This window comes from Balaenoptera musculus, chromosome 20, assembly GCF_009873245.2.
Source record: "Balaenoptera musculus isolate JJ_BM4_2016_0621 chromosome 20, mBalMus1.pri.v3, whole genome shotgun sequence".
Lineage (NCBI taxonomy): Eukaryota > Metazoa > Chordata > Mammalia > Artiodactyla > Balaenopteridae > Balaenoptera > Balaenoptera musculus.
Window position 1 is genome coordinate 56,898,250 of NC_045804.1, and position 27,745 is coordinate 56,925,994.

At 37.6% G+C, this 27,745-nt stretch overlaps 1 protein-coding gene across 2 annotated transcripts; it reads left to right on the forward strand.

Moving 5' to 3' along the window:
- The first annotated feature begins 264 nt into the window (after positions 1–264).
- ZNF624 (zinc finger protein 624) lies at positions 265–26,221 on the forward strand. Of its 2 annotated transcripts, none has more exons than XM_036835485.1 (6): positions 265–337; positions 4,864–4,952; positions 7,592–7,657; positions 16,909–17,035; positions 17,758–17,853; positions 23,811–26,221. In XM_036835485.1, exons 2-6 carry the CDS (start codon positions 4,866–4,868, stop codon positions 26,030–26,032), a joined length of 2,598 nt encoding a protein of 865 aa, XP_036691380.1. In that variant the 5' UTR covers positions 265–337; positions 4,864–4,865; the 3' UTR covers positions 26,033–26,221. The 2 variants fall into 2 exon arrangements, with proteins under 2 accessions (XP_036691380.1, XP_036691381.1); XM_036835486.1 differs by lacking the exon at positions 265–337 and adding an exon at positions 4,361–4,715.
- Positions 26,222–27,745: the final 1,524 nt, after the last annotated feature.

Sequence of the window (27,745 nt, forward strand, 5' to 3'; positions counted from 1 at the left end):
TCTCTCAATGGCTTTATTTCTTTAGCCACACGGAAGTGTTGCATGGCAAGGGCTGTGTCATTCTTCTTTGTGTCGCTAGTGCTAGTGTTTGACACAGAGTCGTGGCCTCTCAACCTGACAGAACTTTTTAGGTCCACGAACTGTCAGCGACGCCAATTCAAGCACCCACGCACAGAGGGGACGAAAGAGCAGAGTGGCGGCGCGGAGGATTCTGGACGCCGTGGTCCCCGCCGGCTGCGCAGGCGCACTGCCGTCCGCGGCCCCCCGGCCGCCGGCGCCATTGCTGGAAGCGTTCCCGCACTGCTCTGCGAGCGCCCTGTCCTCAGGAGGCCGCCAGGTACTCGTCGACCCGGGCGCCCGGCCGGGGCCCCGCCGCCCCTCCCTCGGCGTTCGGCGCTTGGCGCTCGGCTCCCGGCGGCGTCCGGGGCGGGGCCGCTCGCGGCGGAGCCCCAGCCCCCGAGCTGACCCGCCCACCCCAGAGGCGCCTGGGGCCGACCTCCCTCATGGCCTGGCAGCGCTGCGTCGGGGGGCCGGGCAGGGTGGGCGCGCCACTGGACCTTCCCCTCTTCCCGGGGCCGCGCCTGCACTGAGGGAGTAGGGGGACCCAATGGGCCGAGACGGGCGGTGCGGGAAGCAGGCGGGCTGGAGGAGGGAGAACCTCCATCCTGGGCTCTGCACCCGAGCGGAGGGACTGGAGTTCGATAGCGGCGCTCTGACTGGTGGCCCCCTCTCCTGCCTTTGGGAAATGGAGGCAGCCTTTCCTGCCGGCTCAGCTTCCAAATATGCAACACAGTTTGGGGAGTTTGGGGTTTTTTTTAGTTTCTTGGGCTGAGCCGCACGGCTTGCAGGACCTCAGGTCCCCGACCAGGGAATCCAACCCCGGCCAGGGCAGTGAAAGCTCCCAGTCCGAACCACTGGACCGTCAGGGAATTCCCGCAACACAGTAATGTTAACTCTAGTCACCGTGCTGTGCATTATAGCCCCAGGACTGGGTTATTTTATACCTGGAAGTTTGTACCTTTTGACCACCTTCACCCATTTTCCCACCGCCTCCCAACCACCAGTCTGTCTCTGTGAGTCTCGGGCGTTTTGTTTTGTTTTGTTTTTAGGTTCCACATATAAGTGAGATTGCACGTTATTTCTGTGACTTGCTTCACTTTCTGTGACTTGCTTCATCTAGCTTAATGCCCTCAAGGTCCACCCATGTTGTCACAAACGGCAGGATTTCCTCCTTTTTTGTGGCTAATCCACTGTGGGCACGTGCCGCTTTTTGTTTATGCTTTAGTGCATCAGTGGACACTTAAGTGGCTTCCACGTCTTGGCTGTTGTAAATGATGCTGCAGTAACAGGGGGTGCAGATACCTTTGGGAGTTAGTGTTTTCTTTTCCTTCGGGTAAATGCCCAGAAGTGGAATTGCTGGAAAATATGGTGGTTATATTTTTAATTTTTGGAGTAAACTCCATACTGTTTTCCATAATGGCTGCACCAGTTTACATTCCCACCAGTGGTGCAAAGTGTTCCCTCTGCTCCATGTTTTTGCCAACACTTGTTATGTCTTGTCTTTTTGATAATAGCCATACTGACAGATGTGAGGTGATATCTCATTGTGGTTTTGATTTGCATTTCCCTGATGATTAGTGATGTTGAGCACCTGTTCATGTACCTGTTAGCCATCTGTATGTCCTCTTTGGAAAAATATCTATTCATCCCTGCCCATTTTTTACATCAGATTGTTTGCTTTTTTGCTGTTGAGTTGTATGAGTTCTTTTTATGTTTTGGGTATTAACCCCTTATCAGATATATGAGTTGCAAATATTTTCTCCTGTTCCATAGGTTGCCTTTTCATTTTCTGGACTTCCCTTTGCTGTGCAGAAGCTTTAGTTTGATGTAGTCCCACTTGTTTATTTTTGCTTTTGGTGCCTGAGAAGTCATCGCCAAGATCGATGTCAGGGCGTTTACTGCCTATGTTTTCTTCTAGGAGTTTTATGGTTTCAGACCTTATATTCAATTACTTAATCCATTTGGAGTTAATCTTCGTGTATGGTGTAAGTTAGGGGTCCAGTTTAATTCTTTTGCAGGTCACTGTCCAGTTTTCCCAACACCATTTATTGAAGAGACTGTTCTTTCCTCATTGTATATTCTTGGCTCCTTTGTTGTAAATTAATTGTAAATTTATGTGTGGGTTTATTTCTGTACTGTATTCTGTTCCATTGATCTGTCTTCTTTTTCCAATACCATACTGTTTTGATTACTGTAGCTTTGTGATATAGTTTGAAATCAGGAAGCATGATGCCTCCAGCCTTGTTCTTATTTCTCAGGATTGCTTTGACAATTTGGGGTCTTTTGTGGTTCTATACAAATTTTAGAATTATTTGTTCTACTTCTGTGAAAAATGCCTTGCGAATTTTGATGGATACTGGATCAAATCTGTAGATTGCTTTGAGTAGTATGGACATTTTAACAACATTAGTTCTTCGAATCTATGAGCATGGAATCTCTTTCCACTTAATGTCTTTAAGTTTTCAATGTATACCAGCCAATCACTTCTGTGGTTAAATTTATTCCTAGGTATTTTATTCTTTTTTAAAGCAATTGTAAATGAGATTGATTTCTTAATTTCTCTCTGTGATAGTTCATTATTAGTGTATAGAAGCACAACAGATTTTGTATATTGATTTTATATCCTCCAACTTTACTGCATTTGTTCACTAATTCCTACAGTTTTTGGCAGGATCTGTTATGGGGTTCTATATATGAAATCATGTCATCTGCAAATAGTGACAATTTTAATTCTTCCTTTCTGATTTGGTTGCATTTTATTTCTTTTTCTTGCCTAATTGCTCTGTCTAGAACTTCCAATAATATGTGGGCTTCCCATAACATATATTATGTTGAGGTACATATCCTCTGTACCCACTTTGTTGAGAGTTTTTGTCATAAATGATGTTGAATTTTGTCAAATGCTTTTTCTACCCCTGTTGAGAGGATCATATGATTCTTATCCTGCATGGTGTTAATGTGGTATGTCACATTTGTTGATTTGCACATGTTGAACCATCCTTGCATCCCTGAAATAGATCCCACTTGATCATGGTACATGATCCTTTTAATGCATTGTTGAATTCAGTTTGCTAATATTTTTTGAGGATTTTTGTGTCAGTGTTCATCAAGGATATTGGCCTATAATTTTCTTTTCTTATACTACCCTTGCTTGGTTTTGGTATCAGGGTAATGCTGGTTTCATAAAATGAGTTTGGAAGTGTTCTCTTCTATTTTTTGGAAGAATTTGAGCAGGATTGGTATTTTTTAAACATTTGGTAGAATTCACCAGTGAAGCCATATGGTCCTGGACTTTTGTTCATTGGGAGAGTTTTGATTACGGATTCAATCTCCTTACTAGTGATCAGTCTGTTAGGTTTTCTATTTCTTCATGATTCAGTCTTGGTAGGTTGTCTGTTTCTAGGAATTTATCCATTTCTTCTAGGTTGTCCAATTTATTGGAATGATCTATTTTAGATCAGTGTGTCTTAAACTTCAATGTGTGCATATGAATCACCTAGAGATCCTAACAAAAGGCTGATTCTGATTCAGTAGTTTCTGGAGTTGGGCCTGAGGTCTTGCATGTGTCACAAGCTCTCTGGTGGTGTTGATGCTGCTGGTCTTTATACTTTTGAGCACAAAGCTCTTGGATGTGGATTCTTTTTTCCCCCACTGGGCCAGATGTGGATTCTTAATGGAGGCAAATTGTACATATAAGGCAGGGACAGATTCAGCATAATTCGGCCTAGATTCCTTTGGGCCCCAAAAGCTCTACTGGGTAGTGAGAATGTCAAACTGCCTAAGAAACTCTTATTAAAGAGTAGAATTTCACAAGATTTGGAAAGCTCATTTCTCACTGTGCCACTGCCCTTTTATATGCCTTGCAGCATCATTCTGCAGCCATGCACTTGTTAAGAGAATGTTTACTAACCTCAGGCTCTTCTTGTTTTCAAACCAAACTCAGCATCAGCAAGGCCATATCTTTAACCAAAGACAGAAGGCAGAATCAATGCCCGGGGTATCTGAACAAGATCTCTGCCACCCTGTTTCTCCACAGTGTAAAGCCTTTATTAGGCATATAACTATTTTCAGTATAAAAGAACTACTGCTCAGTGCTTTGTGCACTGGATTCCGCTTTCTCTTATATCATTATTGTTATCCCTACTTCCTTTCTATTTGGGTTTGCCTGATATAGAAAGGATAGATAAAGATCTATTTGAATGTGAGATTGAGAGAGGCATGTACAAGACTTCTAATATCTTTTAATTTTGGAGTTATGGTGTTCTCTTTACATGGAGCAGAGGCCTGTGGAAGTTTTAACGAGTGGACTCTTCCGAGGAAGGATGGGAAGAAAGAGATTACTGGATTATTCCACTGTTAGAGGAGGCGGTGGTTGTGGCAAGGGAAGATGGAATTGTTTTCTTTCCCAGCAAGTTGAGGTAGTGAGGCAGGCGTGGCCTGTAGCTAGACTGATATGGGACCCTACACAACTTGGGTAAAATATCAGTAGTCTAGTTTTTCTAAGCCTTAGTTTCCTCACCGGTGGAACGGGAATGTAGTTTCCATTGGGTGACGTGACGGTCAAGTGAGAAAGTAGTTTCAAAGCTCCTTGTACAATGTCTGATCTGCCAGCTGTAACTACATTTCGTGGTATTAAAATCTCAAACTCTACACTGGTAAGAATCATATTTCCTCGCCGATCACGCAGGTTAATCTTGTGTTCTTTAGCAAGGTCATACTTATTTGTAATGTCAAGGTTTCAACTTGGTAAGTCTGAGATTTCCAAGGCAAGATTGGTTTTCATGGCTTATTTCTGTTTCTTAGATATGTCTTTGCAGGACTCCACTCTTTCCAGAGAGGGGAGCCCAGAGGAAGAGATTATGGCTGCTGTGGTTTTTTCAGTTGGACCTCTGGTAAGTTGGGGTTTCCTCTGCTTCTGACCTGTTGTCCTGCTTTGAGAACACGACTACTTTTCCTGAAGTCGTGTGACTTTACCTCACCCACACTCCCTTTGGTAACTGAATCAAGTTGTTTGATCCATGAAAATTGGGTTCATCATAGTAAAGCTTGTAATCTATAGGAAGATTCACTATGCATATTGAAACAAGTATCAAGACACGTAATCTTGCAAAAAAAAATCTGTGCTATCTTTAGATATGATAGGCAGTCTGGAAAATTTACTTATGATGTTAACTTTGTATTGTTCCCAGGAAATTTCAGTTATTTATGGGGTAGTAGAATGGAATATTTTCCAATTGGAAAATTTTGTTTAGGAAATTTTGAACAAAACAATACATGTGCATACATACACACACCCTTAATTCATAGGGACCATTCCCCTTGTGCCCACTCTTAGTGTTCTCCTCTTTTCTACCCATTAAGAAGTGATCAAGCTTAATAGATGACATGGAGAGAAAGAAGATGTTTAAGACACAGTGCTTGGCTGTAGGGAGCTTACAGTCTCACTGAGGTAAGGCATACAAAAGAAATAGTTACATAATTTATTTAGGTGAATGATAGTTACTGAGCAGTATGATAAAGCTGATGAGTGCTTTTGTAAGGAAAGAAATGGGATATTAGTATGGGCTGAATCAGTCTTGGAAAGCTCATGAGGATGGTTAGATTTAAGCTGGTACCCAATCACAAGTGGGATTTAAGTTGTTGTAAATTATTTGTGAGGGTACTTCAGGTGAGAAGGCAAGGCTCTGAGGCAGAGAACAGTGAGTGAGCCAGTGATTCAAGATGGAAATTTGTGAAAGATAGGACTGGAATTCAGATAATTAAGCTGAATCTTTTCATGTTTCCCTGAAGACATTTAAGTGTATATATGTATGTGTGTGTGTTTGGATGTGTTTGAGGTGGGTATTAATGTGATTAAAGCTGTGTTTTAGAAGTGACTTTTTGAAATAGGAGATTCAGAAGAAAGGTAGTACCAACAAATATAATTTGTTACAGAAATGATCCATAATAACTTGTAGTAGTGATCTTTTATTTTTTGTAGCAAGAATATAAAACATGTAAATAGTTCTTAAGACATACCCTTGAAAAGATAAATGAAAACCAAAATGTTTCACTTTATCAGTAGATCTAAAGTATTTGTCTAGTATAGGCCGGATCAAACACATATCTAATTATCAGAGGTTGAGGTTCACATCATCCTTAATTTTCTGGAAGCTGAATATTTGTACTTTTTTTTAAATTAATATATTTATTTTTGGCTACGTCGGGTCTTTGTTGCTGCGCACGGGCTTTCTCTAGTTGCAGCGAGTGGGGGCTGCTCTTCGTTGCGGTGCGCGGGCTTCTCATTGCGGTGGCTTCTCTTGTTGCGGAGCACCGGCTCTAAGCCCGCGGTCTTCAGTAGTTGTGGCTCACGGGCTCAGTAGTTGTGGCTCACGGGCTCTAGAGCGCAGGCTCAGTAGTTGTGGCGCACCAGCTTAGTTGCTCCGCGGCATGTGGGATCTTCCCGGACCAGGGCTCGAACCCGTGTTCCCTGCATTGGCAGACGGATTCTTAACCACTGTGCCCCAAGGAAGTCTGCTGAATATTTGTACTTTTTAAGATAAGAACTTGAAAGGGAAGAACTAAGATAACATTTTTCTCAGTGAAATTTAATAGTTCTGTTACCCATAACTTTTTAAAATGGCACAAAAATCTAAAATCAGTAAGTACTACTAGAAGGTATAGTAAAATTTCATTTCATTTATGAAATCAGGTCTTTATAGGCATATAGTGTCTAAGATTTGGAAGAAAGCAATGTTGTGAGAGGTCCCTGAAATATTCTCTGAAAGAGTACTGAGACAGGGCCCCCCCAACCCCCAGACATGATCTTTCAGTTGTAGAAAACAGGTGGTGTTAGTAGGTTTTGAATGTTATTCTTGAGCAAGATAGATTATTTCTGAGAAACAGATTTCATCCTCATAGGAAAAAGGAGAATTATGTAGCATCTAAGACCCTTTATTATAAGTTTATTTTTGTTTCGATAGGTTATTTGTTAAAAGTTTCCTTTAAAAATTATGCATTTGGGGCTTCCCTGGTGGCGCAGTGGTTGAGAATCTGCCTGCCAATGTAGGGGACACGGGTTCGAGCCCTGGTCTGGGAAGATCCCACATGCCGCGGAGCAACTAAGCCCGTGAGCCACAACTACTGAGCCTGCGCGTCTGGAGCCTGTGCTCCGCAACAAGAGAGGCCGCGACAGTGAGAGGCCCGCGCACCGCGATGAAGAGTGGCCCCCGCTCGCCGCAACTGGAGAAAGCCCTCGCACAGCAACAAAGACCCAACACAGCCAAAAATAAATAAATAAATAAATAAAATTTTTTAAAAAAATTATGCATTTGTATCTTTCTCAGTCTTGTGTGTGTCATTGTCTCAAACGAGGTGAAAGAAGATTATGATTGGATGTTGCTATGGGACCTTAATTTCATCCCTGAATAAAACAGTAGAAGAGGTGATCTCATATACACCGCATCCACAGTGGACTGGTGGTGCTTGCTGAGGCTGTGTTGTAGGTAATAGGCAGCCTGTCACTGAGTGATCTTATCCTGTATCCCCTTAGAGTCCTGAAGTTCCCCAGCCAAATGAAGATCTTCACCTTCAGGCAGAAGAACAAGAATTGGTAAAGGTAATACTTGGCATTGTATCTAAGGGGAATGAAGAGACGGCACCTCTTTTACTGCCCTAATTCTTAATGTTCCAGTACATTGCAAGTTCACCATAAGAACCATTTTGCTCGATAGGTGTAGTAACCCCAGGGCTGGTAGTGTCATTTTGACAGATTTTATTTCTCTCAGTGGTAGCAGCCCTAATTTGACAGATGGTCACATTATAATTCCTAATGATAAAGTATCCTGTATCACATACTTCACTTCTTGCTTGCAGAGCCTCAAGGTAGCCAGAGGTGAGAGCTGAGGGCCTTCTTAGATTTTTCCTGGGGCTTAGCTCCAGATGGGAAAAGAAAACAAACGAAGTAAGTTCATTATAATTTGAGTTAATGTGTGAAGTGATTAACAATATTAACAGTTTATGAACTGTCATTATCTCTCACATTAGCCATGTTTTATTATTAGCAGAATTATATAAAACATGCTTCACAAACTTTGAGGTCCTAATAAATAAAAAGATTTAAACAATTTGATAAGCATACATATCTGTATGGCAGAAAAACACTCCAGAGGAAATCAGTTTCTTCCGATACAGAGCAGACCTTAGCCAAATACAGTCTAACTTGAGACCTTTGCCTGATTAGTCAGCTAAGTAGGGTTCTTAATTTCCCAGATCATAGAGTGTAGTGCTTATGAGTTTGAATTTTGGAACCAAACTGCCTGGATTTGAATCGAGAGTTTATGTCTTCTGTGAACTTAGGCAAGGCACCTAACCTCTCCATGCCTCACTTTCCTTATCTGTAAATAGCACCTTCCTTATTGTGAGGATTCAATCATTACATTAAAAGCCTTCATATCAGTACCTGACAAATAATATGAACCATACTTACACAAAAGTAGAGAGAGTAGTTTGATGAATCCCATTGAACCTTCAACAGTTAACACCCATGGCAATCATATTTCATCTGTAATACTACCCTCCCTCACTGGTTATTTTGAAGCAAATCCAAGACATTATATAATCTCATGTATAAATATTTCATTATATATCTATAACAGATTTTTTTAGTTTTAAGTACAATACCATAATTACAGCTAAAAAATGAACAGTAAGCCTTAATATTATCACATATTAATTTGGTATTTGTTTCCCCAGTTGAGTCATATTAGCTGATATTGTCTCTTAGGTCACTTTTAATCTAGAGGTTTCCCCGTCCCTCCTTTTTTCCCTTTGTAATTATTTACTAAAGAAACCAAGTCATTTGTATTTTAGAGCTGTGATGTCCAATGCAGGAGCCACTAGCCACATGTGGCTGTTGAGTACCTGAAATGTGACTAGTTCAAGTTGAGATGTACTGTTAACTTAAAATACACATCATATTTCAAAGACTTAATACAAAAAATAATGGTAAATTATCTCATTAATAATTTTTGCATTGATTGCATGTTGAAATTATATTTTGTACATATTAGACTAACTAAAATATATTATTAAAACTAATTTCACCTGTTTCTTTTTATTTTTAATGTGACTACTAGAAAATTTAAAATTCCATTTGTGACTTGCATTATATTTCTGTTGGACAGCATTGATTTAGAATTTCACACAATATGGATTTTATTTATTGCATCCCCATGGGTTTTTTTTAACATGCACTTCTGTCTCCTGTATTTCCTTTATATTGTTAGTTAAATCTAGAGGCTTGATCAGATTCAGATTTTGATTTTTTAAAAATTTTTTGGCATTGGTATTTCATATTTCTGGTATCTCCTACCAGAAGCTACATAATGCCTAGTTGAAGCCTCTTTGGTGTGTTAGCAGCCACTGATAATCCTTTAATTCATTAGAGGCAGCAAAATGGTGATACTCTAATTTTTTCATTCCATGTTCACATATTAGCTGGAGTACTTCCATAAAGAGAAACCTCCCCTCATCAACCATCTGATTACATTTTATAACTGTGCAAACTATATGTATTTTGCATAGGAAAAGAAGGGCAAAGGGTTAATTCTTTCTCTTTATTTACCAGTTTCCAGGCATTCTCCAAAGATGATCAATGAGTATCCTTAGAGTTTTATAGTGAAATCATAATTTTAAATGTATTAGATATTTTTGAAGCCCACTACAGTTATTGTTCTTATGGATGTTCACATTGTCCCATCTTTGGCCAGTGAGAGCCTCTTGAAGTTGTCTCGCAAGTGTCAGACGTGATCCTAGTACTAGTGTTTGATAGTTTCCGTGCTTTTTATTTTGACAGAAAGTTCCAAGCCCTGGTTTCTTGTAGCGGAAAGTAATCTGTAGGGGCCACAGTCTAGACTGCATAATGGTACCTTTCTGGTTATTGTTTCTAGACCTATTGAATGGACGAAGATAGGAAGTATGTGGCCTGTTTTCCTTAAAATACTTCATGAGTTTATACCGATATTTCCGATGCAATTTTGGATTGTACATAATCTCATTGTACATAATCTCATTGATATTACATTTATATCTTCTTTCTCCCATGTCAAATTTATTAGCTCTCAATGATATCAATACTAATTTGCTTTATCCAACACTACACACGCAACAGTTACAAAATAACATTTCCATCACTGCCACCAACAATAATGATTATTTACTGAAAATGTGTTGTTTAGTTTTTTGCAGTTCTTTTTCTCCTCAGGATATATCTCACAAGAGATATACAGAAAAATTACTGTGTTTTAAAGATACTCAAAATAGTTCCTCTCTGATGAATGTGTATGCTACCAGCTGGTTTCATTTTTTTTTTTTTTTTTATTCACACACACACACACTGTATTTTATTTTTACAAGACATAAATAGACTGACACCAAGCATTGTACATGGATGACCACAACAAAAGCAACAATGATTGCAATTACCAAACATGAAACACACTCATACTATGTCATAATATTGACATTCAGTCCAGTAATCCTCCACTGTAACAGCTCCTTTACTTTGCAGTGAAAATTGATTTGTATATTCTTTGCCTCTGAGTCCTTGTGGGATTTTTTTTTTTTTTAAATTCAGACAGAAAGTCACAAAAATTATACTCATCCTCATCAGTTCACTCAGTCCCATGTAATTAATTTTTTTTTTCATCTTGATCTTTTGTTAGCACTTTTATGAGTTCATCAGTTTTTCATTAGAGTTCTGAAAATGCTTATTCATTCAGTTCAGCAGTACAGTCAGTTACCAGAAACCTGTACTTGTCAGAGTCTTTTCCATGAATTTCTTGAAGATGAAACCCTTTTATAGGAACATATTTGCAAAATCATCAGAGTACACCCAGAACTGTCTGTAAATGACAAAAGACTTAAAAATGACCACGGTTAAAGATTTGATGAAAGTTCATAATAATGCAGTTGACAAGAAAATTAGTTATTTCTGAGATATACATTTTAAAGTAATAACTAGGATTATTACTTATAACATTATACCAGAACATATAAGATTTTTAGAAATTTCATGTAATGTCTGAAACATTTATATTAACATATTTCCATACATATTTCCATACAAATACAAATATAAGATTTTTAGAAATTTCATGTAATGTCTGAAACATTTATATTAACATATTTCCATACATATTTCCATACAAATACAAATATAAGATTTTTAGAAATTTCATGTAATGTCTGAAACATTTATATTAACATATTTCCATACAAATAACCCAATGAAAGTTTAGTATTAGTTGTTTTGTTTGTTTTTTTATACTGCAGGTTCTTATTAGGCATCAGTTTTATACACATCAGTGTATACATGTCAATCCCAATTGCCCAATTCAGCACACCACCATCCCCAGCTCACCGCAGTTTTCCCCCCTTGGTGTCCATATGACCATTCTCTACATTTGTGTCTCAACTCTGCCCTGCAAACTGGCTCATCTCTACCATTTTTCTAGGTTCTGCATACATTCATTAATATACGATATTTGTTTTTCTCTTTCTGACTTACTTCACTCTGTATGACAGTCTCTAGATCCATCCATGTCTCAACAAATGACTCAATTTCGTTCCTTTTTATGGCTGAGTAATATTCCATTGTATATATGTACCACAACTTCTTTATCCATTCGTCTGTTGATGGGCATTTAGGTTGCTTCCATGACCTGGCTATTGTAAATAGTGCTGCAATGAACATTCGGGTGCATGTGTCTTTTTGAATTACGGTTTTCTCTGGGTATATGCCCAGTAGTGGGATTGCTGGGTCATATGGTAATTCTATTTCTAGTTTTTTAAGGAACCTCCATACTGTTCTCCATAGTGGCTGTATCAATTTACATTCCCACCAACAGTGCAAGAGGGTTCCCTTTTCTCCACACCCTCTCCAGCATTTGTTGTTTGTAGATTTTCTGATGATGCCCATTCTAACAGGAGTGAGGTGATACCTCATTGTAGTTTTGATTTGCATTTCTCTAATAATTAGTGATGTTGAGCATCTTTTCATGTGCTTCGTGGCCATCTGTATGTCTTCTTTGGAGAAATGTCTATTTAGGTCTTCTGCCCATTTTTGGATTGGGGTGTTTGTTTCTTTGATATTGAGCTGAATGAGCTGTTTATATATTTTGGAGATTAATCCTTTGTCCGTTGATTCATTTGCAAATATTTTCTCCCATTCTGAGGGTTGTCTTTTCGTCTTGTTTATGGTTTCCTTTGCTGTGCAAAAGCTTTGAAGTTTCATTAGGTCCCATTTGTTTATTTTTGTTTTTATTTCCATTACTCTAGGAGGTGGATCAAAAAAGATCTTGCTGTGATTTATGTCAAAGAGTGTTCTTCCTATGTTTTCCTCTAAGAGTTTTATAGTGTCCAGTCTTATATTTAGGTCTCTAATCCATTTTGAGTTTATTTTTGTGTATGGTGTTAGGGAGTATTCTAATTTCATTCTTTTACATGTAGCTGTCCAGTTTTCCCAGCACCACTTATTGAAGAGACTGTCTTTTCTCCATTGTATATCTTTGCCTCCTTTGTCATAGATTAGTTGACCATAGGTGCGTGGGTTAATCTCTGGGCTTTCTATCTTGTTCCATTGATCTATGTTTCTGTTTTTGTGCCAGTACCATACTGTCTTGATTACTGTAGCTTTGTAGTAGAGTCTGAAGTCAGGGAGTCTGATTCCTCCAGCTCCATTTTTTTCCCTCAAGACTGCTTTGGCTATTCGGGGTCTTTTGTGTCTCCATACAAATTTTAAGATGATTTGTTCTAGCTCCGTAAAAAATGCCATTGGTAATTTGATAGGGATTGCATTGAATCTGTAGATTGCTTTGGGTAGTATACTCATTTTCACAATGTTGATTCTTCCAATCCAAGAACATGGTATATCTCTCCATCTGTTGGTATCATCTTTAATTTCTTTCATCAGTGTCTTATAGTTTTCTGCATACAGGTCTTTTGTCTCCCTAGGTAGGTTTATTCCTAGGTATTTTATTCTTTTTGTTGCAATGGTAAATGGGAGTGTTCCATAATTTCTCTTTCAGATTTTTCATCATTAGTGTATAGGAATGCAAGAGATTTCTGTGCATTAATTTTGTATCCTGCAACTTTACCATATTCATTAATTAGCTCTAGCAGTTTTCTGGTGGCAGTTTTAGGATTCTCTATGTATAGTATCATGTCATCCGCAAACAGTGACAGTTTTACTTCTTCTTTTCCAATTTGTATTCCTTTTATTTCTTTTTCTTCTCTGATTGCCGTGGCTAGGACTTCCAGAACTATGTTGAATAATAGTGGTGAGAGTGGACATCCTTGTCTCGTTCCTGATCTTAGAGGAAATGCTTTCAGTTTTTCACCATTGAGAATGATGTTTGCTGTGGGTTTGTCATATATGGCCTTTATTATGTTGAGGTAGGTTCCCTCTATGCCCACTTTCTGGAGAGTTTTTATCAGAAATGGGTGTTGAATTTTGTCAAAAGCTTTTTCTGCATCTATTGAGATGATCATATGGTTTTTATTCTTCAATTTGTTAATATGGTGTATCACATTGATTGATTTGCGTATATTGAAGAATCCTTGCATCCCTGGGATAAATCCCACTTGATCGTGGTGTATGATCCTTTTAATGTGTTGCTGGATTCTGTTTGCTAGTATTTTGTTGAGGATTTTTGCATCTATATTCATCAGTGATATTGGTCTGTAATTTTCTTTTTTGTAGTGTCTTTGTCTGGTTTTGGTATCAGGGTGATGGTGGCCTCATAGAATGAGTTTGGGAGTGTTCCTTCCTCTGCAATTTTTGGAAGAGTTTGAGAAGGATGGGTGTTAGCTCTTCTCTAAATGTTTGATAGAATTCACCTGTGAAGCCATCTGGTCCTGGACTTTTGTTTGTTGGAAGATTTTTAATCACAGTTTCAATTTCATTACTTGTGATTGGTCTGTTCATATTTTCTGTTTCTTCCTGATTCAGTCTTGGAAGGTTATACCTTTCTAAGAATTTGTCCATTTCTCCAGGTTGTCCATTTTATTGGCATAAAGTTGCTTGTAGTAGTCTCTTAGGATGCTTTGTATTTCTGCGGTGTCTGTTGTAACTTCTCCTTTTTCATTTCTGATTTTATTGATTTGAGTCCTCTCCCTCTTTTTCTTGATGAGTCTGGCTAATGGCTTATCAATTTTGTTTATCTTCTCAAAGAACCAACTTTTAGTTTTATTGATCTTTGCTATTGTTTTCTTTGTTTCTATTTCATTTATTTCTGCTCTGATCTTTATGATTTCTTTCCTTCTGCTAACTTTGGGTTTTTGTTTGTTCTTCTTTCTCTAGTTTCTTTAGGTGTAAGGTTAGATTGTTTACTTGAGATTTTTCTTGTTTCTTTAGGTAGGCTTGTATAGCTATAAACTTCCCTCTTAGAACCGCTTTTGCTGCATCCCATAGGTTTTGGGTCGTCGTGTTTTCATTGTCATTTGTCTCTAGGTATTTTTTGATTTCCTCTTTGATTTCTTCAGTGATCTCTTGGTTATTTAGTAACGTATTGTTTAGCCTCCATGTGTTTGTCCTTTTTACGTTTTTTTCCCTGTAATTCATTTCTAATCTCATAGCGTTGTGGTCAGAAAAGATGCTTGATATGATTTCAATTTTCTTAAATTTACTGAGGCTTGATTTGTGACCCAAGATGTGATCTATCCTGGAGAATGTTCCGTGCGCACTTGAGAAGAACGTGTAATCTGCTGTTTTTGGATGGAATGTCCTATATATATCAATTAAATCTATCTGGTCTATTGTGTCATTTAAAGCTTCTGTTTCCTTATTTATTTTCATTTTGGATGATCTGTCCATTGGTGTAAGTGAGGTGTTAAAGTCCCCCACTATTATTGTGTTACTGTCGATTTCCTCTTTTATAGCTGTTAGCAGTTGCCTTATGTATTGAGGTGCTCCTATGTTGGGTGCATATATATTTATAATTGTTATATCTTCTTCTTGGATTGATCCCTGGATCATTATGTAGTGTCCTTCCTTGTCTCTTGTAACATTCTTTATTTTAAAGTCTATTTTATCTGATATGAGTATAGCTACTCCAGCTTTCTTTTGATTTCCATTTGCATGGAATATCTTTTTCCATCCCCTCACTTTCAGTCTGTATGTGTCCCTAGGTCTAAAGTGGGTCTCTTGTAGACAGCATATATATGGGTCTTGTTTTTGTATCCATTCAGCCAGTCTATGTCTTTTGGTTGGGGCATTTAATCCATTCACGTTTAAGGTAATTATCGATATGTATGTTCCTATGACCATTTTCTTAATTGTTTTGGGTTTGTTTTTGTAGGTCGTTTTCTTCTCTTGTGTTTCCCACTTAGAGAAGTTCCTTTAGCATTTGTTGTAGAGCTGGTTTGGTGGTGCTGAATTCTCTTAGCTTTTGCTTGTCTGCAAAGCTTTTGATTTCTCCATCAAATCTAAATGAGATCCTTGCCGGGTAGAGTAATCTTGGTTGTAGGTTCTTCCCTTTCATCACTTTAAGTATATCATGCCACTCCCTTCTGGCTTGCAGAGTTTCTGCTGAGAAATCAGCTGTTAACCTTATGGGAGTTCCCTTGTATGTTATTTGTCGTTTTTCCCTTGCTGCTTTCAATAATTTTTCTTTGTCTTTAATTTTTGCCACTTTGATTACTATGTGTCTCGGCGTGTTTCTCCTTGGGTTTATTCTGTATGGGACTCTCTGCACTTCCTGGACTTGGGTGGCTATTTCCTTTCCCATGTTAGGGAAGTTTTCGACTATAATCTCTTCAAATATTTTCTCTGGTCCTTTCTCTCTCTCTTCTCCTTCTGGGACCCCTATAATGCGAATGTTGTTGCGTTTAATGTTGTCCCAGAGGTCTCTTAGGCTGTCTTCATTTCTTTTCATTCTTTTTTCTTTAGTCTGTTCTGCAGCAGTGAATTCCACCATTCTGTCTTCCAGGTCACTTATCCGTTCTTCTGCCTCAGTTATTCTGCTATTGATTCCTTCTAGTGTAGTTTTCATTTCAGTTATTGTATTGGTGATCTCTGTTTGTTTGTTCTTTAATTCTTCTAGGTCTTTGTTAATCATTTCTTGCATCTTCTCAATCTTTGCCTCCATTCTTATTCCGAGGTCCTGGATCATCTTCACTATCATTATTCTGAATTCTTTTTCTGGAAGGTTGCCTATCTCCACTTCATTTAGTTGTTTTTCTGGGGTTTTTTCTTGTTCCTTCATCTGGTACATAGCCCTCTGCCTTTTCATCTTCTCTATCTTTCTGTAACTGTGGTTTTTCCAGCTGGTTTCATTTTGCTTTTAATATTTAGAAATTGCTTTTTTTATTTAGTTTTTCTTTTATAATAATATATTTACATGGTTCAAAAGTCAAATCTAAAAAACAAGAAATATTCAAGGGAATCTAGCTTCTATTCCAGTCCTCTTCACTCTGTTTCCCCCTTCCTCCAATAGGTAACCAACCATTAAAAGAATTTTATGGCTCATTCTTTGATTTTTTTTACAAGCATATATACATATATTTTATATCCTGACCAGAGAAGCTCCCTAAAGTTCCATGATTTCTTATTTTTCTTTCTCAGATAAATAGCTTATAATATTCTATATCTACAATCTGAATGATAAACTGTGTCTTTTATTAAGCCATATTTTATAGAATAGAACTGAAAAAGAGTTGATATTATACATAAGGCAGGATTTTGAGGGAGAAAAGATGATTTGGCTGGAAACTACTCGTTTTCTAGTTCTCTTCCCCAGTTTTGTATGTATTAATCTGCCTAATAGGTCTAACTGTGCAGTCCCTGAGTGATCTCTGTATTTATTTTAGGAATCAGTGACATTTAAAGATGTGGCTATAGACTTCACATTGGAAGAGTGGAGGTTGATGGACCCTACACAGAGGAAACTGCACAAGGATGTGATGCTAGAGAATTATAGGAATCTTGTCTCCTTGGGTAAGGATAACCTCCAGGTATATGTATCTGCCCACTGGACCAGGTTTACTGAAGATACAGACCCTCTAAAGTACTTAACTGAATTTTGGGTTAGAATTTAAGCATTAAAATCTCATAATCTGAGGGGCATATTGTTGGGAGTTATGCCGTCTCTTGCTCTTAACTCAGTGGTTCGCCCATTGTAGAGTAAGAAATACATATTTCATTGGAATCTTGGAGATTATTGACAGTCCCTCTGATTTAGGACTGTTTTTTCTAGTCACTTCCATAAGACTTATCAGTGCCTCTGGAAAGAAAGGAACAAATATGTCTATTTTCTTTCTAAACTGAGATTATCCCCAAACCTGGGATCATCGTGTTGAGCTTCTTTGAGGTACCTTTGTAATTCTCTACAACACTGCTGTACAGTAGAGTGTTCTCCTGTGTTGGGAATGTTTTGTATTTGTGCTTTCCAGTGTCGCAGGCTCTACACTGTGGCTGTTGAGAATTTGAAATCTGGCTAGTCCAACTGAAGAACTGAATTTTAAATTTTATACAATTTTAACTAATTTAAATTCAGAATTAAATATCCGTAGGTGGCTATTGTCAGCTGCATTGGACAGTGCACCTCTAGAACTTCTTGTAGTAACCACTCTGCACAGAAGATCAGGAGCTGAGACTGAATTTGGCCCTAGTTCTTGCTCACAGGCACAATCAAATCCTATTCATTTTTCTCTGAACAGGGCTTGCAGTTTCCAAACCAGACATGATATCTCATTTGGAGGATGGAAAAGGGACATGGGCGGTAGTGAGAGAAACTTCAAAAACCCTCTATTCAGGTGAGTTAATAAGAATCAGGAGGATGGGATTTGTTTGAATTCAGTAGGTCATGGATGGAGCAGAACATCTGAAATATTTTGGGGGTATCTTTGCTCAAAGCTATCTTGAAGGAAAAGATTCTTCCCCTTTCTTCCTCTCTCCCTACACCTCCCTCCCTCCCTCCTGCCTTCCCTCCCTCTCTCCCTCTGTTTCCCTGTCCTTTTCCCTCTCCCGCCATCTCTGCCCTCTACTTCTAGTTCCCATCACATCCTACTTTACTTTCTTGGGAACATGATTTTCATAATTGTTCCTTCATTCAAACATGCATAAAATATCCCTTTCAGTTCTGTCCTCTCCATTTAACCTTACACTTTTCTCATTTGTTTTACCATTATTTGATATCCCTTCCTTCATTAACTTTCCTGAAAGTGCTTTCTTAAGGATCATCACTGATTTCTTTTAAGGTAAACCCATTGACTAATTATTTAACTTTCTTCACCTGCATGCCTGCTGAAACTTGAGGAACCCTCCTACTGTCCTCCAGAATCTTAACTAATTGAGAATACAAGCAGTAAATCAGTTGATAATCAAAATACAGTATTTATCTATTTAACCAATATCTATTAATATTAAACAATCAATATTTAATACTTATCTGTATACTGTGAACTGAGTTAAGTACTATGTCTACAGCAGTAAGATGGACCAGATCCCTTCTCTCATGAAGATTAAATTTTGAGAAATAGATAATTGACAAGTAAATAAACAAAAGCAAGCTAAATAATGGTTGTAATAACTTAGCCATGAGGATACGAAAGAGTAACTTGGATGGGGATGAGGGTGCCTCCTTCAGATAGTGTGGTCGGGGAAGGCTTCTGAGGAGGTGACATTTAAGGTGAAACTTGAAGAGTCAGAAGAAGCCAGCCAGAAGGCAAGAGAAGAAGAAGAGCATTCCAGACAGCAGAACGTAATGTACTGAGTTCTAGAAATCTGAGGAAGCTGCCTGACTGAAGCATAAGGAGAGGGAGACTGGTACAGAATAAGATAGAGAGTCAGACAGGAGACTGCCTATTCAGGGCTCTGTGGACCATGTTAAGGAGAGTGGATTTTAATCAAAGTGAGTGTGAAGGCACTGAAAGGTTTTAATCAAGGATCTTTGGGAAATAACCCTGTTGATGGAAATTGAACTTAAGGGCATAAAGCAGGTAATCAGTAAAGAGGTAGTTAAAATAGTCTAGGCAGGGATGTCCCTGGTAGCGCAGTGGTTAAGAATCCACCTGCCAATGCAGGGGACACGGGTTCAAGCCCTGGTCCGGGAAGATCCCACATGCCGCGGAGCAACTAAGCCTGTGAGCCACAACTACTGAGCCCATGTGCCACAACTACTGAAGCCTGCTCGCCTAGAGCCCGTGCTCCGCAACAAGAGAAGCCACACGATGAGAAGCCTGTGCACCGCAATGAAGAGTAGCCCCCACTCGCCGCAACTAGAGAAAGCCCGTGCCACAACAAAGACCCAACGCAGCCAAAAAAAATTTTTTTAATTAAAAAAATAAAAAAATAGTCTAGGCAAGAGACTATAGTAACTTTGATTAGGGTGATGGTGGAGATGGAAAGGAATAATGGATTCTAGATCATTTGCATATTTATTTTATTGTGATGCCATCCATAACTTGTACATGTGTTACATATATTATTTTTATATCTCAAATATTATATATGTATTTTTAGAGAGTGAGTGAAAGGTAGACATTAGAGATAGTTTCGATGACTCTCTAGAGAAAGCCCCCCTCCATATGAAGAGGGAAGGAGAAATGGGGCAGTGGCTGGAAGAAAGAAGGAATAAAAAAAGAAAACTTTTATTTTTGAGATGGAAACTTTTCTGACGTGCTTAAGTGCTGGTAGGAATGATGTTCCAGTGGAGAGGGAGAAATTGATGTTGTAAGACAAAGGTAGGGTCACTGAAGAACTAAAGTGTCTGAGAAAGTGAAAGGGGATAAAATCACGAATGGAAAAGGAGAGATTTACCCTTGATAGGCAGGGAGGACACCTCTTCTGCAGTAACGCTAGGCAGGATGGAGAAGATGGGAGCAGATATAGGTCAACTGGTGGTGAGAAGATTGAGGCATCCTATGATGATAGCTTCTTTATTCTCAGTAAAATATAAAGAGAGCCATCAGCTTACAGTGAGGACAAGAAAGAGTTGTGAGGGACTTCCCTGGTGGCACAGTGGATAAGACTCTACACTCCCAACGCAGGGGGCCCGGGTTCTATCCCTAGTCAGGGAACTAGAGCCCACATGCATGCCACAACTAAGACCCGGTGCAACCAAATAAATAAGTAAATATTTTAAAAAGAAAAAGAAAAAAAAGTTGTGAGAGAAAGTTAGAAATTTCATGGAATTCACCAGGGAAACCATGTTGGCCTAAAGCTTTTATTGAGAAAGGTGTTTAATTACAGCTTCTATTACTTTTGTAGTTGTAGGACTATTCATATTTTCTATTTCTTTTTGTTTCAGTTTAATAAGTTGTGTTTGTCTAGGAATTGATCTACTTAATATAAAATTTAAATTTGGGGGCATACCATCCTCTCTTTATCTTTTAAATGACTATATGGATCTGAAGGGATGTCTCCTTTTTCATTCCTGACACTAAATTTTTTGTCTTCTCTCTTTTATCTTAACCAGTCTTGCTAGGATTTATCAATCTTATTTGGCTTTTAAAAAATAATTGTTAATCCTTGCTACTGTGTATTTGATTTCTGTTTCATTACTTTCTTCTCTTTCATTGTTTTTACCTTCTTAGGGTTTACTTTGCTGGTCTTTTCTAACTTCTTGAGTTGGATACTTATTGAATTTAGCCGTTCTTTTTTGCTAATGTATTTAAGGCTATCAAGACTACCATACTTTTTTTATGTAACACCTTCATAATTATTGAGTTCAAAGTATTTGATCATTTCCAGTGTGATGTCTTTGGCCCTCAGGTTATTTGGAGGTATTTTCTTTAATTTTGTACTATATGGGGATTTTCTAATAATCTTGTTGTTTTAAGTTCTACTGTGGTCAGAAAACATTCTCTGTATGATTTCAGTCTTTGCAGGTTTCTTGAAATTTGCTTTGCCACCTGGCCAATTTTTGTAAATATTCTGTGTGCACTTGGAAAAATGTGTAGTATATAGGTACTGAGTGCTGTTCTAGATATGTCAAGTTTGTTAATTATGTTGCTGAAGTCTGTCTTCTTGCTGATTGTCAGCTTATTCTATCAGTTACTGAGAAATATTTTTTTAAGTCTCCCACTGTGAGTATAGATCTGTCTGTGTCTTAGTTCTTTAATTTTTGCATTATGTATTTTGAAGCTGTGTTCTTAGGTAAAAACAAAGTTAGAATTGTTATATCTTTCTGGTAAATTGGATCTTTTATCATTATGAAGTGTCTTCTTTATCTTTGTTAATTGTTTTTGCCTTAAAGTCTATTTTGCCTGATACTAATATTACTGTAGCATCATTCTTTTTATTGTATATATGATATATCTTTTTTTTATCTGCTTACTGTCATCTTTTATGTGTCTTTGTATTTTATTTCTCTTATAATTGCATTTTGTTAATTTTTGTTTTAACTAATCCGACAGTCTGTATCTTCTGGAGTTTTTAATCCATTTGTACATAATACAATTATATAATGTTTAAATCTACCCTCTAACTGTGAGAGTATCTTGCCTTTTCTATATTCTTTTTCTTCCCATTCATGCCTTCCTTTTGATTTATCATCTTTTATTTTTCTATTCCCCTTGTAATCAGTTGGTAATTATAAATTTTTAAGTTATTTGTTTAGTGGTTACAGATTTTCCCAAACAATACAAGAATCTTGAACAGCTTATTCAGTTTAACCTCAATTATACATTATTGAAGTTATGTATTTTAATTCTATATATGTCAAATCTCATATTATTATTAATTTGTGTGCAGTCAATATTCATTCAGATTTACCGATGTTTACCTTCTCTTTCTCTTCATTTTTTTCTTCATTTCTGAACTCTTACCTAGGATTATTTTTCTTCTACTTAAAGAATGCCCTTTAATATTCTCCTTTATTCAGATCTGCTGGTGTTATATTCTCTCCATTTTTCTTTTTGCCTAAAAAAAATTCCTGTCACCTTAATTGAATTGGACATTTAAATGAGCTGGGTTTTAGTCCTTGGGTTCTAGAGTTTTCTTTTTTGGTGACCCTGAATTCAAATCTTTGTCTAGCCCTGTGAATCCATTGAAAGTTCTACTTACCTTGAGTTTTTTGTTTTTTTTTTTTTAACTTATTTATTTTTGGCTGTGTTGGGTCTTCATTTCTGTGCGAGGGCTTTCTCTAGTTGTGACAAGCGGGGGCCACTCTTCATCGCGGTGCGCGGGCCTCTCACTATCGTGGCCTCTCTTGTTGCGGAGCACAGGCTCCAGACGCGCAGGCTCAGTAATTGTGGCTCACGGGCCTAGTTGCTCCGCGGCATGTGGGATCTTCCCAGACCAGGGCTCGAACCCGTGTCCCCTGCATTAGCAGGCAGATTCTCAACCACTGCGCCACCAGGGAAGCCCCTTACCTTGAGTTTTAAAGTCATAAAGCCATTTTACTAACCACAGAAGATTTTGATTCAATTTTTAAAAAACATTTAGATATGATTACCTGGAAATAAATTAGAAATTTATAAGAAGTTTAAAAGTGTTTTAAAAAGTAAAATATTAAGTTCGCATATACAAACAAATTGTAAGACCACCACCCCCCAGTATAATTGTTTAAGAAAATTTTGAAACTGTCAGAAATGTTCTTAAGACCCATAAAAAGGTTGCAAAACTACCCTTGATAATAGTAATTATCACTATTTGTAATATTCACAACTATATTAATTTTGACTAGCTTGTTCAACCTACTTTCTGAAAAATCAAAGTGTCTTCTTCCACAAATGTTCTATAAAAAGTTACATATAGAAAAGGATATTTTTTAAAAGGAATGTGTGTATGTATATATATATATATGTATAACTGAATCACTTTGCTGTACAGCAGTAATTAACACAAAATTGTAAATCAACTATACTTCAATATAAATAAATAAATTTTTTTAAATGAAAAAAAATCTAAATCGAAAGAAAAAAAAAAGTACATATAAAGACTTGAAAAAGCTATTCTGACAGGGAAATTTGAGAAAGCCCTCACGAAAAAGCTACTGAACAGGGCTTCCCTGGTGGCACAGTGGTTAAGAATACGCCTGCCAAAGCAGGGGACACGGGTTCAAGCCTTGGTCCTGGAAGATCCCACATGCCGCAGAACAGCTAAGCCTGTGCACCACAACTACTGAGCCTGCACTCTAGAGTCCGCAAGCCACAACTACTGAGCCCACGTGCCACAACTACTGAAGCCCACGCACCCAGAGCCCATGTTCCGCAACAAGAGAAGCCACCACAATGAGAAGCCTGCGCACTGCAACGAAGAGTAGCTCCCACTCACCGCAACTAGAGAAAACCTGTGCACAGCAGCAAAGACCCAATGCAGCCAAAAATAAATAAAATAAATTTTTAAAATGTAGTGAACAAAGAATGAGAACAAGTAGAAAGTATTATTTAGGATGAATGTCTGGTTTGTGGAGTAAGTGGGAAGCAAGGAAGTAGTTACAACTTAGGAAGAATGCTCTCTAAAGAATTAGACTCTAAAATGAATGAGAAAAGGAGGAAATATTTGAGAAACTTGGATTGTGGAAGGGTTACCACAAATGAATTTTTTTTAGTAGGATAAAAACTCCTTGAATTTACTGCTTTGGTTCTTTGCTCAATCAGCCTTCCTTAATGCAATCTCCTCCTTCCTAGAAAACAAGGGCAGATTGGAAGCAGTTAAAAACATATATTCGTTACCAATTCAAGCTTCCCTTTTGTTTTCCTGTTTAGTGTGATATCCTCAACCTAGGAAATAGGAGTCATTTGATTTCTCTCTCTTTTCCTCCCAGAGTTGGAGACCAAACCTACAACCAAGAATGCTATACCAACAGAGAATATTTCTGAAGAATGTTTATCACAGGAGACCATAGTAGAGAAACTCATAGAGAATGGTCTATGGGACACCAAAATGGGAGGACTATGGAAATGGAGTGACAGGATATTGAGATTGCAAGATAGTCAAGAAAGTCATTTGAGTCAAAGAATAGTTAAACACAAGAAAATTCCCACTCTTCAAAAAGGCTTTAGATTTGGATCTGTTCTTTTTCCAGAACCAGGAGTTATCACAGAAGAGCCCCACAGCAAATACCAAACACATGAGGAAAATTTTACAGAGAATTTAGATTTGATTACAGATACCCATCTGGGGAAGAAAATGTGCAAGGATACAGAAGGCAACAAAGTCATAAGCCCTGCTTCAGAACTCACTTTAGAGAAAAAAAACAATAAAGAAAAACCCTATAAATGTAGTACATGTGAAAAGGCCTTCCGTTATAGGTCATTACTCATTCAACATCAGAGAACTCACACTAAAGAAAAACCTTATGAATGTAATGAATGTGGGAAAATGTTCAGCCAGCCTTCATATCTTAGTCAACATAAAAAAATTCACACTGGAGAAAAGCCCTATAAATGTAATGAATGTGGAAAGGCCTTCATTGCTTCTTCATCCCTTATGGTGCATCAGAGAATTCATACTAAGGAGAAACCTTATCAGTGCAATGTCTGTGGAAAATCTTTCAGCCAGTGTGCCCGCCTTAATCAACACCAGAGAATTCAAACTGGAGAGAAGCCCTATAAATGTAGTGAATGTGGAAAAGCTTTTGGTGATAAATCAAAACTTGCAAGACATCAGGAAACTCACAATGGAGAAAAACCCTACAAATGTAATGATTGTGGGAAAGCCTTTAGGAATAAGTCATATCTTAGTGTACATCAGAAGACCCATACTGAAGAGAAACCATATAAATGCATTGAGTGTGGGAAATCTTTCAAGAATACCACAATCTTTAATGTTCATCAGAGAATTCATACTGGAGAGAAACCCTTTAGATGTAATGAGTGTGGAAAAGCCTATAGAAGTAATTCAAGCCTTATTGTACATATAAGAACTCATACTGGAGAAAAACCCTATGAATGTAATGAATGTGGGAAAGCATTCAATCGTATAGCAAATTTCACAGAACATCAGAGGATTCATACAGGAGAAAAACCCTATAAATGTAACGAATGTGGGAAAGCGTTCATTAATTATTCATGCCTTACTGTACACCACAGAATGCATACAGGAGAGAAACCTTATAAGTGTAATGAATGTGGAAAGGCCTTCATGCGTTCTTCATCTCTAATTATACATCAGCGAATTCATACTGAGGAGAAACCTTATCTCTGTAATGAATGTGGGGAATCTTTCAGAATAAAATCACACTTAACTGTACATCAGAGGATTCATACTGGAGAGAAACCATATAAATGTACTGACTGTGAGAGGGCATTTACCAAGATGGTAAATCTCAAGGAGCACCAGAAAATTCATACTGGTGTGAAACCCTACAACTGCTATGATTGTGGAAAATCCTTCAGAACTAAGTCATACCTTATTGTACATCAAAGGACCCATACTGGAGAAAAACCATATAAGTGTAATGAATGTGAGAAAGCTTTCACTAATACGTCACAGCTTACTGTGCATCAAAGAAGGCATACTGGAGAAAAACCCTATAAATGTAATGAGTGTGGGAAGGTTTTCACAAGTAACTCAGGCTTTAATACCCACCAAAGGACACATACCGGGGAGAAACCATTTAAATGTAATGACTGTGGCAAAGCATTTAGCCAGATGGTACACGTCACAGAACACCAGAAAATCCATAGTGGAGAGAAACCCTATAAATGTGATGTCTGTGGAAAAGCTTTCAGGAGAGGTTCATACCTTACAGTGCATTGGAGAACACATACTGGAGAAAAGCCCTATACATGTAAGGAATGTGGGAAAGGTTGTATTACTCTATCACAGCTAACTCTACATCAGAGAATTCATACTGGGGAGAGGCCCTATAGATGTGAAGAATGTGGAAAAGCCTTCAGAACTAACTCAGACTTCACTGTACATCTGAGGATGCACACTGGAGAAAAACCCTATAAATGTAGTGAGTGTGGAAAAGCCTTTAGGAGTAGCTCAAGCCTTACTGTACATCAAAGAATACATCAGAGAGAAGCTCAATTAATATAGAGGACAGTAAATTATCATCCAGATATGACAAGAATCTTATAAACTGTATATTTTATGAATGTGGGAAAATGTTTAGGAGCAATTTGCCAGAAAGTACACACTTCATAAATATAAGAATGTAGAAAAGCAGTTGGTCATATTAAATCTTAGAAGTTATAAGAAAATTCATAATTAAAAGGGCAAATGAAGGCCTTCATCCAAATTTCATATTTTATTCATTTAACAAATTATCTTCGATGAATTGCCTATATTTTTTTTTTGCTGATTTTCTTATTGGTTTGTCTATATTTCTTATAAATATGGAGGTGCTCTTAATATATTTGAGATATTAATCATTTGTCATATGTGTTGCAAATGTTTTTCTTAACAGTATTTGTACCTTTTTATGTAGTAAAAGATTTTTAAGTCTTTAATTTTTCATAGTAAAATATTTACATCTTTTCCTTTTTATATTCTGTATTTACTCTTTTAGTAATCCCCAGGTTATCTATAGTCTCCTAAATTTGTTTCTAATATTTTGATAATTTTATTTTTTACATTGAAGTTTTAATCTGTCTGGACTAGATGGCTGTTCATAGAAGAACAACTCCAAATGCATTAACCTATGAAAATATTATGAACCTAAATAAACAATACTCAGGGAAATGCAAATTGAAACAACCCATGATATGTTACTTCCACTTCATGGAGTTGGCAAAAATTAAGAGGTCTTTTGCTAGTGGAGTTTGGCAAACCATATATTCTTACCAAATGGTTATATCAACTTATATTTCCACCAGCAATCCAGCGGTATATATTTTTTAAATTAAGTAAAATTTTAAAAGCACTTTGACCCAGCAGTCTCACTTTTGGGGAATCTGCCCCACAGAAATAATAGCATCAGTGCAAAGGCATATGTATAAATAAGGATGTTTATTAAAGTATTGTTTGTGGAGACAAAGAAGAAACCCAACTGGAGACAAAGTGAATGCCAATTAATAGGGGAATGGGTGAATAAATTGTGATATAGCCATACCATGGAAAAGCATGAGGGTAACTTTTAAAATGAGTTATAGCTACACTAGTTGACTTCAAGGTATTTCCACAATTTTTTGATAAGTAATTGCTTTATTACAGAGATGTATATGTACAAGATTTCGTTTTTGTTAAAGTAATGGTCACATGCATTTATGTATGCATATATGTGTGCATGTGATTAGATGAGCATGGTAACAAGTATGGAAGAATATACATCAGGCTGTTAATATTGGTTACCTTGAAGGGAGGGAGAAAAGGAGAAGCAGTGATATAAGTGGGGGGGAAAACTAGGAAAATAGAAAAATGTAAATGCAGTATGTATGGTATGAAACTATGTATTTGTGTGAAGTTTTGATAGCCATGGATGAAGAGACAGTCTCCAAAAAGTTAATGACAGTTGTTTTAGATTTGTTGCAGAATCCAGTGTTTTTTGTTTGTTTTACCTCTCTCTGCTTTTCTGTATTTTTCAGTTTTTCTTTCCAATGAGCATGTAATATTTATATAAACATGAAAAACCTATTTTTCTTGTGAAGCTAATTTACTAGACACCTGTTATAGCCCAGGAATTACCCTAGGTGCTGGATATACCTTGGCAGGGCAGGAGTGGTCATGGATCTAAGAGCATGGAAACTGGTCTTGATACCACCTAGATTCCAAAGAAGTTATCCAGCACTTCACCACCCCCCACCTCTCAGT

Bases quoted from the DNA above. Each gene is read 5' to 3' on its own strand.
- ZNF624 (XM_036835485.1), top strand. From the start codon at position 4,866: ATGTCTTTGCAGGACTCCACTCTTTCCAGAGAGGGGAGCCCAGAGGAA. The intron at 7,658-16,908 runs GTAATACTTGGC...TATTTATTTTAG, and splicing joins AAGAACAAGAATTGGTAAAG to GAATCAGTGACATTTAAAGA. The intron at 17,036-17,757 runs GTAAGGATAACC...TTCTCTGAACAG, and splicing joins TAGGAATCTTGTCTCCTTGG to GGCTTGCAGTTTCCAAACCA.